Source organism: Lemur catta, chromosome 25 (genome assembly GCF_020740605.2).
Source record: "Lemur catta isolate mLemCat1 chromosome 25, mLemCat1.pri, whole genome shotgun sequence".
NCBI classification, from domain to species: Eukaryota; Metazoa; Chordata; class Mammalia; order Primates; family Lemuridae; genus Lemur; species Lemur catta.
The window spans coordinates 1197256-1213957 of record NC_059152.1 but is presented as its reverse complement, the minus strand read 5'-3'; the positions used below and the strand labels follow the sequence as shown (position 1 = coordinate 1213957).

The window sequence follows — 16702 nt, the reverse complement described above, 5'->3', positions numbered from 1 at the left end:
TCACAGATTTCCTATGATCTTTGGCCAGAGACGCAAGCCAGGTTCACGCCTAAGCCAGTCACGGGCGAGCGGATGGGACCCCCGCGACCGGCTTAGACTCATGCAGACCCTTGTGATTGGGGACGTGCCCAAAGGACACGGCAAGCTGAGGAGGACGGGGCAATTTATTCCTGTAAATTCATTTCATTCACATGCATAAAATTTGGCATTTTAGGAAGAAGAGAATGCCTCTTGGGAAGGCAGCCAGGGGCATCTGCCCCAGGGTGAGTTGGGGGGTTCGGACCCATACCCCGATCTCCGCCCTGCTGTGGAGCTGGAAGCACTCATCACTCAAGGTGGGGCCAACTTGGGACACTGTGGCAGCCCCAGACCCCCGCTTCCTTCCCGCCACCCACCCTAGTCTAGCTAAGCCGGGATCACACTGGCCACAAGGAGAGGAATGAAGTGACGCACACGTAGGAACTTGCTTCCACGCCGAGGAAAGTCACGGTGGACCCTTCGCTGCGTGTTGCTGAGTGAGAGAAGCCATTCTGGAAAGGCTACACCTTGCATTTTTCCGACCATGTGACATTCCAGAAAGAGCAACACTACGGAGAGAGTAAAAAGGTCAGTAGTTGAGGGGACCAAGGGGTAAGCAGGCAGAGCACAGGGGATTTTTCGGGTGGTGACCCTGCTCTGTGTGGCACTATGATAGTAGATGCATGTCATGCACGTTGGTCCCAACCCACAGAATGAACGGCAGCAAGAGTGAACCCCAGTGTAAACTGTGGACTGGGGGTGGTAATGACGTGTCAGTATAAGCTCATCAGCTGCGGTAAGTGTGCCACTTTTGGGGGGTGTCAGTAGTGGGGGAGAGGGGCAGAGAGTGTGTGAGAACTCTGTACTTCCTGCTCACTTTTGCTGTGAACCTACAACTGCTCTAAAAACTGCAGGCTATTTTTTAAAAAGTTAATTTCATATGCTGGTGTGTGCTAAGGAGAAAATGCAGTGGAACAGCAGGTAGAGCGACGGGCTCAGCGGCTGCTTTAGGTGATCGGAGATGCACTCTGAGGTGAGACTGCTGACTCAGGAGCGGGAAGAAGCCACGTGACACTCCCGGGCTCCCAGGGGACTACAAGCTCCCCGAGGCAGGCGTGAGGTTGACACGGCTCTGACGACAGGTCAGGCTGTGCCCTTGGAGGTGGAAGGCAGGGACGGAGGGTGGGGATGAGGCAGCAAGTCCACAGGCTGTGGGGACCGGGGCCATCCTGGGGGTGGGGACCTTGTGGATTTGGGGCCACATGTGGCCTCCTGGACCCTCACTGGGGTTTGCGGCCATCCCGCCCCCAGGGGACAGCCGCGCTGAGCAGGACCAAAGCTGCTGTTCTTCACCCTCTGTGCTCTCGGAGAGGGAAGGCGGAGAAAGTTTAATTAGATTTCTCTGGGTTTCCTGATGCCAGCAGCAGAGCCCTCAGGGCGTCTGATGTGTCAGGAGCGTCGGGGATACTCCAGAAGTATTTTTAGGGCCATAAGAAATCAGCTCCTAAGGCTCAGCCATCACTGAATAGGCTCAGAGAGACCCACAGACATGGAGCACTTGGTCTTGACCTTCTAAGCTCTTCTTCTCCGAAGCCAAGAGGAACATCCTATGGGGGCCCGGGGTGAGCGCAGAACCCAACACCGAAGGACTCTAAACCCCATAACTGACCCCGTTACTGCACCCTCGTCCCTGTACCCCTTCAGTCCCTTCGTCCCTCACCCCAGGGTGACCACGATTCTGAGTTGTGCTTTGCCTTGTATGAACTGACTCACGCAGTGTGTGCCCTTTCGTGTCTGGCATTGATTGCTGGACATCGAGTTTCTGAGATTCGGCCGCATTATTGAGTCCGGCTGTAGATCATTTGTGCTCTTGGCTGTACGGAATTCCATCGTGTGACCCTGTCTCGATTTATCCGTTCTACCGCGGATGGACACTGAATCCTTTCCAGTTCTTGGCTATTACAAGAAGTGCTATTATGAACGTAACGTATAAACTTCTAAGGTTGTAGATAAAATAGTCTATGTCGAAATCAAATCATCTGTGAATAATGAATTTTAAGGTTTTTTCTTCCCCGTTTCCAAGCCTTCTACCTTTTATTGCCTTTTTTCCCCTCTTCCTGATTTTAAAAGCCTTCACTGTTTTATCATTAAAAATAATGTTTGCTGTAGGTTTTTGCCAGGCTCCCTTTGTCAGATGAAGGAAATCCCTTTCGAGTCTGAGCTAGTTAATTTTTAAAAATCACAAATAGATATTTTTGAATTTCATCAAATGTGTTTTCTCCGTCTATTGAAATAGCCATATTGGTTTTGTTCTTTTAATATGCTAATGTGGCAAATGATAATTACAGATTTTCTAAAGTTAAGCCTCATTATTCCTGGAATAAACCCAGCTTAGTCACGATGTACAGTATTATCTTTTTTCATAAAGTACAGGATTCATTTTGCTGATATTTGTGTAGGATTATAGCCTTTATGTTCATGAATGAGGTTTTTCCTGTGATTTTTCTTTACTGTATTTTTTTTTTTGAGTTTTAGTATCAAAGATACAGAGGACTCAGAAAAAAATCGACGTCTTTTTCTTTTTTATTCTCAAAGAGTTAGCATAAGATTAGAATAATACGTTTCATGAATGCTTGGTAGAACTTACCTGTAAAATCATCTGTACCTGTTCCTCTTTGTGGACAAATTAAATAATTGATTCACTTGTTTTAATGGTTATGGGCTACTTGGACTTTGCAAGTTTTTTGAGTTGCATATTCTTAAAGAAATGTGTTTCTTTTTTCTAAGTTTATGCCTGTTTATGCATGCTTTGGCATCTTTTTTAATAGTACACTATTATCTTTTTAGTCTCTGCTGGATCATTATAGCCCTCTTTTTATTTTTAATATTATTTGTAAATCTCTTTTTTTCCTTTAACAATCCTGCTAGAAGCTTACCTATCTTAATTGTGTTTCCAAAGAACCAATTTTCGGTTCTGTTAATCAGCTCTATTACATCTTTGTTTTCTATTTCATTAATTTCTGTATTTATAGTTATCTTTCAACTTTCATGAATTTATTCTGTTGTTCTTTTGCTAATTTATTAAGTTGGGTGCTTAGCTCATTAACGTTTAGCTTTTCTTCTCCTATGTTAATAAGTATTTGAGTCTCCACATTTCACTCATATTATCTTTCTCACCGCATGCCATAAGCCTTGCTATTTTCATTATTTTCCAGTTCTAAATACTTTAAATTTTCTATCATGATTTTTTTTATCCACAAAGTATTTAAAAATGAAATTTTAAAATTCCAGCATATAGATTTGAGCTCCAATTTGATTGCATTGCGATTAGAAAACTTGGTCTGTATGATACTGAATATCTGAAAATCTTGACACTTCTTTTCTGGCTGATTCCGTGGTCAATTTTTGTAAATGTCCCATTGTTATGTGGACTCTGTATAGGTCCAATAAACTTGCTAGTTGCATTCTTTATATTTTGACCTTTTTTTGCTTATTACTCAATAAAATAGGTATCTTGAACTTCTCCCACTCTCCCACTCTTTATATTTTGACCTTTTTTTGCTTATTACTCAATAAAATAGGTATCTTGAACTTCTCCCACTTCTCCCACTCTGATGAGACTCTCTACGTGGTCTGTCAATTTTGCTTTACATATATGTAAGATGTTTTAGAATTGTTTCATCTTCCAGATGAATCAAACATTTATTAGCATATAATGGTCCCCTCTACCTATATAATACTTTTCTATATTGGTCTATTTTTCCTGATAACAGAAAGCATTCTTTTGGTTAATATTTGCTTCATATATCTTTTACTTCTATATATCTTTTACTTCCTTGTCCTATGTTTAAATGTGTCCCTTGTGAATAGCACACAGCTGGATGTTAAAAGATATCTAGTGTGACAATCTCGATCTATCATATGGTGAGTTTAGTCCTTTTTCATTCATTGTGGTGACTGATATATCTGCATTCCTCTCTATCATTTGTTATTTCTTACGTATTATTTTCCCCCTTTTTCCTGTGCCCATTTTCCTCTTCTTGACTATTAAAATTTTAAATTCTTGTTTGCTTTCTTATTCCATTTTTTCTTCTACTTTTTTGGAATTTATGCTTTACTCTATTTATGTATTTTTTTATGGTTTCTCTTGAAATTTCACCATGCAAACCTACAAAACTCAAACTTCAGACTCTGAATCCTCCCACCAAACCACACCACCATTTCTTTTCTCAGCTTTCATTGTGCTGTCTCTTGGTGTTTTGATTTTGTGCTTTTAAACAATTTTGTCTCCATAAATTGGACATGGAATTAGATGTTAATTTTTTTATAGACAATTTTTGCTAATATTCACCTTTTATTAATATTTTACTTTTTTGCAGGATCATTTTCCTTCTTCCCAGAGCTCATCTTGTAAAAGTTTCTTTGGCTTGGGTCTGTTGGTAATAAATTCCAATTCTATTTCTCTGAAATGTTTTTATTTCACTTTCACAAGTGGAGATATTTTTGCTGGGTAGACAATCCTAGGATGACTGTTATTGGCTCTTGGCACTTAGAAGATATTATTCTACTGTCTCTTGGCTTTGGTTTTTGCTGTTGAGAAATTGCTGCCACTCTGTCTTGCCTTCACAGGTGATGCATTTTCTTTCTTTTTTGTTTTTTAATGCTTTAAAATCTTCCATTTGGTTTTTGGTGTTCAGCATGTTATTTTCAATACGCCTATGTTTGAATTTATTTTCTTTATCTTGTCTGGGGACTGTCATGCTTGCTGTGTCATTGCACTCATCATGCATCAGTTCTAAAAAATAATCTTTTAATTTGGCCTCACCTTTATTTTCTCTATTCCTTGTTCCTGGACTCCAATTTGATATCGAGACTTCTCGCTTTATTTTCTAGATCCCTTAACCTCTCCTTCACATTTTACATCTTGTTTCTCTGTGCTGCATTCTGGGAATTTTCTATTGACTTATCTTCAAATCCTCTAATATTCTCTTCAATTGTGTTTAATATGCTATTTACCCCGCCCTCTGAGCTTTTTTTCAATAGCAAAAACTATATTTTTCATGTCCAAAAGTCCTATTTCTTTTTTAAATTTGCCTTGTCCTATATGCTACTCCATTCTGTGTATTTATTTCCGTGATTCCATTTTTTCTTTAAACATTTTCTATCTGGTTATTTTCTATCCTGATTCTGATAATTCTAATATTTCAAGTCTGTATGGGTCCTGATCTATTTTATTTATGCTGATTATCACTCATTATGACTTGTTTTCTTGTGTGAATGATCTTTGTGAGCTCACATCTGACTGCTATTAATTTGTGGAAAACCTGAGAATTTAAATTAAGGAAGCTTGCCTCTGGAGTGGGTTTGTGTCTGCCTCCGCCAGGATCCAGGAACACTATTAGCCTGGACCAATGTCATCCCCTTTCACGGCCCCTGGTCTAGACTGGGAATCCTAGAGTCAGCTTCTGTCTCTTGCTGTATTGTTGTTTGGAATTGTTCTCAGCAATCCTGCCTTTGTATGTGCTGCCTCTGTGTTGCGTGTGTGTGTGTGTGTGTGTGTGTGTGTGTGTGTGTGTAAGTCCCCATGGAGGTTTCCCTTACTTACATAATCCCAGCAATGCAAAGAAATTGTGTTTTATGAGGGAGATAACTATTCAGAAGTTGGAGAGCCCTCAAGATAGCTAGTCTCCTCACTGTGGGAAGTAGAGGTTTGGGCCTGTTTTTGCATTAATTAAAGGAAGAAGGAGTGTGAAAATCCAGGGAAATATGGAAACATTTCATTGCCATTGAAGCAACCCTAAATAAATGATGTTATTTTTTGTGGCACATCTTTCCTTACGTCTCATCTTGTAACTGTTCTCTGGCTCTCTCCTAGAGCTTGTCCCACACTCTTTATTCTATGTAGCATCCCGGGAACACTCTCGCCAACTCTACCCAACTCTGCTAACAGCCACCAGAGGCCCAGTTTGCAGACTGCAGTGTGTCTAATGCCACACGATATAATGCTGTAATGGATACAGGCCCAAGAGAAGGGCTTGTGACCCCAGCTGGCCCAATCCAAGTCATCCTCTGGAATTTTCCATATTGGAGGCAAAGAAGTCTCTCTTCTTGGGTTGAAAATGCAATGCATGTAAGCCTGAGGCTTTTAGAGAGTCAGTCTTTAGCCTTGATTAACACGTGGGTCTATTTCTGAGCTGAGCCTAAAGAAGGTCCTTACAAAATGATTATGAAGAAGGAGGGTCAGTTCCTGGCCATGTCATCCAGGCTGCTGCAGGAGACTCCGTCACTGCGACAGCACTGGGACCGAAACCTTCTGCCCCTCTGCCACCTTCGAGGCAGCAAAAGAGACGTGGCTTCTAGCAATTACCATGACCAACCCGATACAAGTGACAATTAGGCCAGTGGAGAAAATAAGATTCAGAACCACGTGCAGTGGCTCTCCCTTTCTTGAGAATGAGCTCACCTCTACTGCAACCCCAAAAACACAAACTTGCAGGTAAATACAACCCCCTGGTGCCTTAGAGTTAGAACATCTGCAACATCAAAGTGAAACAATAACTCCTTCAGAAGCAGTGGAACGTTTACCGGAAATAGAACTATGCTGGTTTCAAGCGCTGTTAGAAGGGAAATGGGTCTGGCTGTTACCAGACATGGAATTGGAAAATACCCAGACCCTTCTGATTTTTGAAAAAGGCAAAATCAATTGGCAAGTGTTCGATGTCTCAAAAATAATTTCTAAAAGCCTATTATTGAAAGACTCTTGATTGTGCAAGATGCACAAAACGGAGAAGAACACGGCTCCGGATCATTTCAGTGACATTCCAAACCCGGGAAGGACGGATGACGGAGAATACTCAACGGAGTCAGCATTTTTCTCTCTCGGCACAGAATCACTGTAGGATCAGGATGGAGGGAGAAGTTAATAAAAGCTGGTCCAATGTGGAATTAATTCAATTACACAGTCAGTGGAGAAACACATAGATCCCCTGAAATTAACTTCTTGAAAACCCCCGAGGTCTCTCAGTTTAAATGCAGCCAAGATAATTGTCAGTCTTTAAAATCCAACCGTAAAAGACATGTGTATTTTCATATTTGACAAGAGTTAGGTTAATTTGCCATTCACTCCTCCCATCCTCTGAGTGTACTTGCAGATCAGATTTTTCAAAGTAAAAAATTTGTCTAGCATTAGACTCAAGAAAATATTACACAATAAAAGCTAACATGGAGTTCTCACCATGTGTTAGGCAGCGTTCTAAATTTCTTACATGTATTAATGCATTTAATTATCATAACCCTCTGAGTCATATACAGTTCTCTCTTTCATTTGGATAAAGAAACTGATGCATGAATGGGTTAAGAAACTTGCCTGAGGTCACTCATTAGTTAAATGATGGGTCTTGGATTTGAACTTGGGCAGTCTGGCTTCAGAGCCCATGCCCTAACCCCTACGCCCTATTTCCTTTTAATTGATAAAAGGCCGCATGATGTATGAAAATGCATTGGGAGTCAGAAAGACCCATGTTCAAATTCCAGCTGTACCATCTACTAGCAGGAAGAGCTCAGAAATCTTGCTCACTCTAACTTCAAAGCCTCAGTTCCTTATGTGTAAATACCATAGTACTAATGCCATAGAGCGGTCATAAAATTAAAGGAGATAAATGCACGTAAAAGAGCCTAGCGTGTGACTAGTGCCTGGCCCACAGTAGGCCTTTGATAAGGTTTGGCCGAGAGGGGTCCATTTGGCTAGCAGAGGGCTTAGGAATTTATGTTTAGTTCTCAGTGTCTACCCGTTTATATCACAGTCTGGATTATAGGAGCCCTACAGGGTCATGAAATTGGGCAAACTGATTCCTACCACTTTATTTTTCTTTTTGGAAATGCTTTAGCTATTCTAGTTCCTTTGTTTTTCCAGATAAATTTTAGAACAATCTTGTCTGTATTTATAAGAAAATCTGGCTGGAATTTTAATAAGAATTGCAATACATCTGTATATTAGTTTGGGGAGAACCGACATCTTTATTATATTGAGTCATCTAGTCCACAAGCAATATATCTCTCTATTTATTGAGATCTTTTATTTCTTGCATCAGAAGTTTATGGTTTTCGGCACACAAGTCTTATACATATTTTATGAGATTTACATCTGGGGATTTTTCCAGTGATTGTAAATGGTATGACATTTTAAATTTCAGTGGCATGTGTTCATTGAGAGTACACAGAAATACTACAGATTTTTGTATGTCGATTTTGTATCCTTCTACCTTGCTGAACTCACTTATTAGTTCTAGAAGATTTATGTAGATGCCTTGGAATTTTCTACAGAAACCATCATATCCTCTGCAAATAGGATACTTTTTTTTCTTCCTTTCCAATCTGTATGCCTTTTATTTCTTCTTCTTGCCTTTAGCGTTATGTTGAATAGAGTGGGGAGAAAGGACATCTTTGCCCCGTTTCTGATCTTAGGGGAAGGTAATCAGACTTTCCCTGTTAGGTATAATATTTGCTGCAGGTTTTTTGTAGATATTCTTTAACAGTTGAGGAAGTTCCCTTTTGTTCCTAATTTTCTGAACACATTATTCATGAATGGGTGTTGAATTTTGTCAAATGCTTTTTCTGCACTGATTGATGTGCTTGTGTGATTTTTCTTCTTTCAGGCTGTTAATATAGTGGCTTCACTTGATGATTGATTTTAGAATATTGAACCAGCCTTGAGTTCTTGGACTAAACCCCACTGGTTGTGCTGTATAGTTCTTTTTATATATCATTGAATGCAGTTTGCTAATGTTTTATTAAGGACTTTTATGTCTATATTGATGAAGGACATTAGTCTGTAGTTTTTGTTTGTTTATTTCATGCTGTCATTGCCTGGTTATTGTTATTAGGGTAATATTAATACTAGTTTCTTGAAATGAATTGGGACATGGCCCTTTCTCTTCTATTTTCTGGAAGAGATTGCATAGAATTAGTGTTAATTCTTCTTTAAGCATTTGTGAAATTCTTGAGTGAAACCATCTGGCCTAGAGATTTTTGATTTTTTTTTAAATTATGAATTAAGTTTTATTAGTAGTTATGGGGTATTCAATGGTATATTTCATATTGGGTGAGTACCATTGAATACCCCATATGAGTCTGTCAATCGAGACTCTGAATTATGATGGGTTCATTTGTATTTAGCTGTTGGCTCCTTATTTTTTAAATGTCAGGTTACTGAGTCATGGTTAGTCACTCATTCAGGGCCTGGTTAGGTTAGTTGGACACAATGTGGATAGACAGAATGATATCGCTAACTCCTTCAAAAGAGACAGAGGGGAAGAGAAGGATTCTGATAGAATTTTGTTCCATATAAGACTGAATAAGATCCATCAAAAAAAACAATCAGACAAATAGATTCCAGTGAGCTCTCAGATGGCGTGGCTGTCATACAACAGTCAAGACATCGTGTTGATGATTTGTAAACACTTCCTATCAACACAGGGAGGGAAGGCCAAAGAGGTTCACACTATGGGAAGAACAACAAAACATTTCCAAAAACATTTCATGGAACACCAATTCCGTAGAATGATCTGAGAAAAAAAAAAAAAAAGAGGCTCCATGGTTGGTGAAAAACTCTAGGTGAAACAAATGTCTCTTTACTGCAGGCCTTTTCAGAGCCTTTAAAATTTTAAAGTGTATTATGAACTACTAAGAGAGACTATAGTACGCAGAGTTCCCAAATCTATTTGTTCACAGAAATCCTCCCACCTCCACTTTTTTTGTTTTTTGTTTTTGATCTTGGAGATTCCTCATGACTGGCACTTCACACACACCTCTCATAAATTCAGAGACAGGAAAAGACTTATTTAAGACAGGACACAGAACTGTATCCCCAGCCGTAAAATGTTTCTCTAGCGTCTCCAAGATGTGCCTCTTGTGTGCTTCTAGGATTACTTGAGAGCCAAATGGGTATTTTCTATTCAAATCAAAATTTACAAAACCAAGTGATTTTTTAAAAAAACTCCCAAATTTCTCTCGCCAACCCTCTAAACTACCCAAAGGAATCAATAAACCAGCTCATGAGAGGAAATTGCACCTACTTTATATACTTTTTAAAAATCAATGCTCAGTTATAATCAGATTACAAAACGAATCTCGCTGCCGCCTATTCGGGCTGCAGGGCTCAGTAGCTCCCTTGCAGCTGCCGGGCCTCCAGCGCCACCGGATCAAAGCAGCTGTTGGGAAGCGCTCTGGTGTCCCTCCTGGGGGCCCGGGGAATCTTCTGGAACTCCTCCAAGGCTGGGTCTTTCCCTTGGGAGAGCTGCTGCAGCCTCTGCTCCTTCTTAACGGCTTCCTTGATGCCCTCGATGTGGCACTTTTCCTCCTTCTCGGCTTTCAGCTTCAGGACATGATGGTTCTTGTCCCGCAGGACGTGGAGCTCCCGCAGGTGCTGCGCCCCGTCCCTGGCGGCCTTGTGCACGCGACTCCTGGCCTGCCGGATCTTCTGATCCTCCACCTCCAGCAGAATCCTCTCGTGCGCCTGGCTCTGCTCCTCGGACCCTCCCGCGCGCCGCTCGACCTGCTGAGGCTGTCCTTCCTCCTCCTGGGCCTCGTCCCCTAGCTCCCGGTGCCGCTCCTCGATCAGGCCCTGGGGGATCTCGTGGAACTGCTGGTACCTCTGCTCCAGCGACAGCTTCCTGAGGAGCTCCTCGGCCTTGGCCTGGCAGTCCATGAGGACCTTGCGCGCCTGGTAGTTGATGACTGAGCTCAGGTTGGTCTCCCGGACCTTCTTCTGGCACTGCAGGGCGTGCAGGCGCCTCTTGTGACAGGTCTCCTCCAGCTTCCTCTGCAGCGGCCTCTCCTGCTCCCGCAGCCGCCTGCTCTGGCTCTGCTTGCGGTGCTCGGCCTGGGCGCGCGCGCTCTCCAGCCCCTCCTGGCACCGATTCTCCCGGTCCTCCCGCTGCGCCCTCCGCCAGCTCTCCTCCCGGACCGTGTCGTTCGCCTGGCTGTCCCACCGCCGGACCGTGTCGTTCGCCTGGCTGTCCCACCGCCGGACCGTGTCGTTCGCCTGGCTGTCCCACCGCCGGACCGTGTCGTTCGCCTGGCTGTCCCGCTCGCGGCCCGGCCGGGCCTCGCGCTGGTCCTTCTCCCGCAGCCACTGTTCCTGGCTCCGCAGCAGCAGCCGCCTGCGCTCCCGCTCCAGGGTCACCTGGACCCGGCGGTCCGAGCGCTTCAGGTCCTCCCAGGCGTCGGCCGCCTGTTGCTGCAGCTCGCGCATCCGCTGGGCCTTTTCCAGGCGGGCCAGCACCAGCGCCACGATCTTCTCGTCCCTGGAGGACGTCACCGCCTCTTCCAGCCTGCTCTTGAGGACCTGGGCGTGCTGGCCGTGCGTCTCTTTGCTGGAGGCCGAGGGCTGGGAGTGGGGACTGGCGACCCGCTCGGCCAGGTAGCTGCTGCCTCTCCGCCAGGCGCACGCGCAGGCGGACCGCGTCCTGACCGTCGGAGAGAGCGCGGAAGGCTTCTCCGTGGGAAGCGAGGAAGAGGAGCAGCGGCCCAGGTGTCTGCAGACCGGCGCCGCCCGCCGGCCCGCGCTCTGCGCGTTCGCTGCCCGGCCGGCTGCGCTCCAGGCGGCGCAGGCTCCTCGGTGACACGGCGGGGGCGAGTCTCCCCGGGCCGGCGGGCACCGCCGCTGCCAGCCCCTGCTGGGCTCGGTCCCGGCCTCCCCCCAGGCGTCCTCCAGGCGCGGCGGGGCCCTCCCGGCCACGTCGCTCAGGCTGCAGCTTCCCCGCGGCGAGGCCGGGTGCCCGCACCCGCGGGGCCGCGACGGGGGCGCACAGCGCGGGCGCAGCCAGGGAGCCCCATCCTCGCTCCCGGCGCCGGGGGTCCCTGACCAGCAGCACAGGGTGGGCTCGGCCCCGGGCCCCGGCCCGCCCAGCCGCGGCGGGGACGCGCCCTCTGCGCCGGGCGCCGGGGACCCCCAGAGGTCCCGGCGGGGCATCGCGTGGCAGTGGCCACAGCCCCCCATGCTCCTTGCGGACGCGCAGCCTCTGCGCCAGGGTTCCCGGGCCTCCAGGCGCGCTGCGGACCGACAGCCGCCCCGCCCATCCCCTCCCTCGGATCCCGGTCCTGGTCGCCTGTGACGCTCCCGCCACTTCACAATGCCACCTGCGCCGCCGGGTCCCCCCAGCCCTCGGCCCGCGCCCGCAGCCGCCCACCCGGCCTTGCTGACTCTCCCGGGGCTGCGAGGAGCGCGGGGCTGGCGGGGGGAGGAGGTGGCGCCGTAGGAAATCACGGTGACATTTAGCGCTGGCGGTGCGTAGTGAGCTCTCCCCCGTGTTTCAGGCAGAAACTGGAACTTGCACGTGTCCACCTTAAAGTAGCGGGATTTTACGAGAGCTCAGGCGATGGCCTCACTCTGAGAATGGAGTGGGGGCAGGGTCGAGATGCAGTGGCGGGGGGCGGGGTGCGGTGGGGGCTCGGGTCACCCTCAGCCACCGAGTCACCGTCCTGCATCTGCGCCCCGCACGGTGCTCAGGGAAGCGGTTAACGCGCGGCCGCACCCTTTTGCCCTTCCCATCAGCAAGCCCAAAGCTGCACCTCAGTGTTTACTTCTTTGAACTTCAGAGCAAGAAATAGACGATTCTTTCCCTAGTATGACAATGACTGCCTCTGTCGTGGTGTGACCGTTGTGTGCACGTTTCTGAAACGGCATCAGTGACGGCTACGCTGGAATCGCATTGGTTTTTGTCCCTTTCTCCCAATTTTGTGGGATTCTTTTTCCTTGTCGAGGCACCTTGGGCTGATGGACAAAGCATGGGGTTTGGTCGGGCAAAGGAGTTCGAATGTCCTCTGCCACCTCCTACCCTCGTGACCTTGGGCACGTTCCTGGACTTTCCTGACTCCCCGGTTCTGGAAAGGTGGGATGGCCGGGCCGGGCCTGGTCGAGTCAGCGCTGCGGAGCCTTTGTGGGGGTCAGATGAAACTCTGTGTGGAGAGACCTCAGCACCAGAATGCACCCAATGAATGTTATTGTGATGTCCTGCCGGGCTTCAGTGAAAATTTAAGACTCAAAGTAATATGCAGATTTACAAAAAATTCTACAGTTTCCTAGCTTAAGAAAAGAAGAATGAAATTAATGTAATCCTGAAGTTTAGGTAAAGGGGAGAGTGCTAGAAAGGGGTGACCCCAGACTGTGACACGTCTACAGGGCACTGTGGATCTTGGCTGTGTCCCTTCCCTTCTCTGGGGTTGCTATGGTCTGAATGTTTGTCCTAAAATTGATACGTTGAAACCTTAGCACCAATGTAATAGTATTAGGAGGTGGGACTTTTGGGGGGTGATTAGGTCACGAGGGTGGAGCCCTAATAAATGGGATTAGTGCCCTTATAAAAGGGATCCCAGAGAAGTCCCTTGTCCCTCCTGCCACAGTGAGATGACCGTCTATGCACCAGGAATAGGGCCATCTACCAGACACCGAATCTGCTAGTACCTTGATCTTGGGCTTCTCAGCCTGCAGAACTGAGAAATGAGTTTCTTTTGTTTGTAAGCCACCCGATCTATGGTCCTTTGTTAATAGCGTCCAGAATAGGCTGAGACAGGGGTGCAATTTGGAAACAGTTCTAGACACCATTCTCCAAATATGACCACTCCTTACAGAAGACAATTGAGTAGTTGCCCACGCCAATCCTCTTCCTTCACATCCCCTTGGAGCCTCATAGCAACTCCAGCTGGGCAGGGGCGGTAGGGATGACATTTTCCTTAGGACAAATCTGAGACGTCCTTAGGCCGTATTAACTGATTTCCCCAGCGTCCCTTGGTCAATGGCAGGAATTTTGACGTCAGATTCACTGCTCTTTCCGTGATATTATGCTGCCTCTCAGGAAATGCACTTTGAATTGAGACATGCTTTTAAGAAAATTCTGATCAAATGTACCTTGGAGGGTCATGGATGCCATGTTTTTGGAGTCCCGTGGTAGCAACCTTAGTGACAGTGACAGAGCCACCCTGAGGAGTTGCTGTGCCTGGACAGATCCCACCAGCAGGGATTAGCACATCTGTAGCCGAGGATAAGCTGTTTCTACCCTAGATTCTACTGGCACCACTCATATTAAAAATATGTTATGTGATTATAATCCTTACTAGGTGGTAAAATGTTTAAAAAAAATTAAACCAAATTTGAAATGGAATCATTTAACTTTTTAAAGTTAGGAAATATCTAAACATGAATCAAGTCCTGCTGACGGCTGAGTGTCCCATTTCTCTGCTGAAGCTTTGTAAACATTTTGCGTGGGTGAGCGTGGCTCCGGTCAGTACCCAGGCCACCTCGTGTCACAGAGAAGCGGTGTTATGTGAGTGAAAGCACAGCCACCTGCGAGGCAGGGGACCTGCCAGCAGCCAGCTCTGCCGCCGGCTGAGTCACCTCACCCAGTCATTTCACTCCTGAGTCTCAGTTTCCTCACTCCTGCAGGAGATGATCTGCAAAGGCTCTTTCAGCCCAAACTGCAACTGAAGAAAGTTCAGTCTAGCAGATGCTTCAGCCTTCATCTTGTAAAGCAAAAAACGAGTTAATCCGTGAAAAATGCTTAGAGCAGTGTCTGGCATGTGGTAGCTGCCTTATAAATATTAGCCGCTAGAATCATCATTATCATTATGCCAAGAGCGCTAAAGCCGTGGCAGTGCAGAGCGGAATTTAAAGGCTTAGTCTGGGACCGAGCCAGCGTTGGAACCCAAGGGCTCTGATTTCTGGGTCAGGGCCCTTCGGTCTCTCACGTCCTCGGAAGGGAATTGTGCACGGCTCGCTCCCCTCTGTCCCTGATGGAGTAAAGGACACGTGCTAACCGTAGAGTGCCATAATCTTGGCCAGGATGAGAAAGATAATGTTGCCGGGAGAAACAGATCCAGGTAGCAGATGTGGTGAGTGGTTAAATGGAGTTCCCAGGGGAGGAGGAGTGTGTTCTGCGTTGTTATAGGGAAAGGATTCGCACGGGATGACGCCGGAGCCAGACCTGGGAGGACAATTAGGGTTTCGGCAGTCGGGGCTGAGCAGGAAGACACTCCTGGCTGAGGAGGCTGCACGGGCCACAGTGTGGAGCCTCAAGTGCCTGGCACGTTGGGTCCTGTGTGGTTTGTGTGTGGGGATCTGGGGAGTGTGGCCAGGTGATGCGCCAGGAGGATGTGCCGGGCCCAGATGCCACCCAGGGGCCTTCGATGCCAAGCCCAGTAGCGCAGCCTGCCTCCCAGTGGGCAGCAGGGTCCCCGCTGTGTCCAGGAGAGCTCTGGGATTCCTTGGGTTCCAGAGCAGCTGAGATTAAATCTGGTTTATATCCAGGGGCTCCTTATAATACCTCACTGAAAAATTCTACGGTTCTTCTGCTTCAACCCTTTTGTATAAGGGCCGAAATCCACTGTGTAGACAAAGGTGGAGAGTTAATAATAGTCTCGAAGCCAGAAAAGTGACCCGATTGAATTTATGTTTTAGAAAGCTCAGCCCGGCAGCAGTGAGGATGCTAAGAGGCTGGTTCAGTAGTCCAGGTGGGCAAGAAGGAAGTGTAACCAGGACAATGGCACGGGGGCAGGGAGAGGGCGGAGTCAAGGGACAGTTCAGAGGTCAAGGGTCCATGACCTGAAGATGGACTTGCCATGGAGAAAGGGGGTCTAACCTGGGTGCCGGGTGGCAGTGATGAGCTAGTCCGGTCTAGGTGGCCTTGAAGACAGGGATCTTGGAAATCAGGTGACAGAAGCTGCAGTAACAAGCGGACCCCGTACAGAGCAGAAAACAGAACGCCTGGAACAAACCAACACGATTGGAACGAGAAACTCTTTCCTTTGAGGGCCCGAGAGCACAGCGCGAGCAGGGGGGAGACTCCTCCTCACCTGCTTCTTCAGCGCCTGTCAGGGCCCGGGAGGACCGCAAGCTGGAAGCCAGAGCCAGCTCTTCCTGGGGCGGCTGAAAGAGACGTTTTGCAAACGCTCCGCTGCCAGAGCCGTCCCTTGATACTAAGAACAATCAGCCTCCTTTTTATTTGGCAGAGAATCCTCAGCGTATTTCACGGGATGCCTGAGAATGCGGGCCTCCTGCCAAACGAAGACCTGGGCCTCTTAATTTGCTGGAGACTTGAAAAATATGGCAAACCGTGCTCTGACCCCACCATTCAGATCCATTTGTGGAAGAGAAATGTGCTCCGTGCCCTTCCTCGGAACAGACTGTTAGTTGTTAGTTGTTCTAACTTCACATTCGGTCTCTTAGCAGAGCTCCCGATTCCCGGATGGGTCAAGGGGAGGGATAAGCCGTGGTGGCCCCGTCCAACATGGCAGCTGGTGCCCACACACGGGACGAGCCCTGGGGTGTGAGTCGTTTGAACTGACATGCGCTGGAAGTGTAACATACACACTGGATTCCAAAAACAGCCTGAAAAAATGTAAACTATCTCAGTACTTTTTAAGTATTGGTTACATGTTCAGATAATGGTATTTTGAACTCATTAAACTGGATAAAATATATTATTGACATTAATTTCATGTTTCTTGTTACTTGCTTTAATGTGGCTACTAGTAAACTTAAAATTGCATGTACATGCGTGTGCAGTGTATGTCACCACGCATTAATGTTCCTATTGGACAGAGTTGCTCTAAATAGTTGAGGTTCCCCGATACTCAAGTTGTAAGCAAAGCTTTTAACATCTAGGTCATTTTCATTTTATTTTTATTTATT

At 46.7% G+C, this 16702-nt stretch overlaps 1 protein-coding gene across 1 annotated transcript; it reads right to left on the bottom strand.

The window, feature by feature from the left end:
- Positions 1 to 10174: 10174 nt before the first annotated feature.
- CCDC185 (coiled-coil domain containing 185) lies at positions 10175 to 12504 on the bottom strand. The gene is made up of 3 exons (XM_045536949.1): positions 12406 to 12504; positions 11073 to 12361; positions 10175 to 10997 (listed from the first exon to the last, which is right to left on the bottom strand). The coding sequence occupies exons 1-3, from the start codon at positions 12502 to 12504 to the stop codon at positions 10175 to 10177; spliced, it is 2211 nt and encodes a 736-aa protein (XP_045392905.1).
- Positions 12505 to 16702: the final 4198 nt, after the last annotated feature.

What these genes read in the sequence shown, in the direction of transcription:
- CCDC185 (XM_045536949.1), bottom strand. Translation starts at nt 12,504, where the DNA reads ATGCAGGACGGTGACTCGGTGGCTGAGGGTGACCCGAGCCCCCACCGC. An exon ending in GCCCCCACTCCATTCTCAGA is followed by an intron (nt 12,362 to 12,405) that starts GTGAGGCCATCG and finishes CGCTACTTTAAG; the next exon opens with GTGGACACGTGCAAGTTCCA. An exon ending in GCGAACGACACGGTCCGGCG is followed by an intron (nt 10,998 to 11,072) that starts GTGGGACAGCCA and finishes GCGGTGGGACAG; the next exon opens with CCAGGCGAACGACACGGTCC.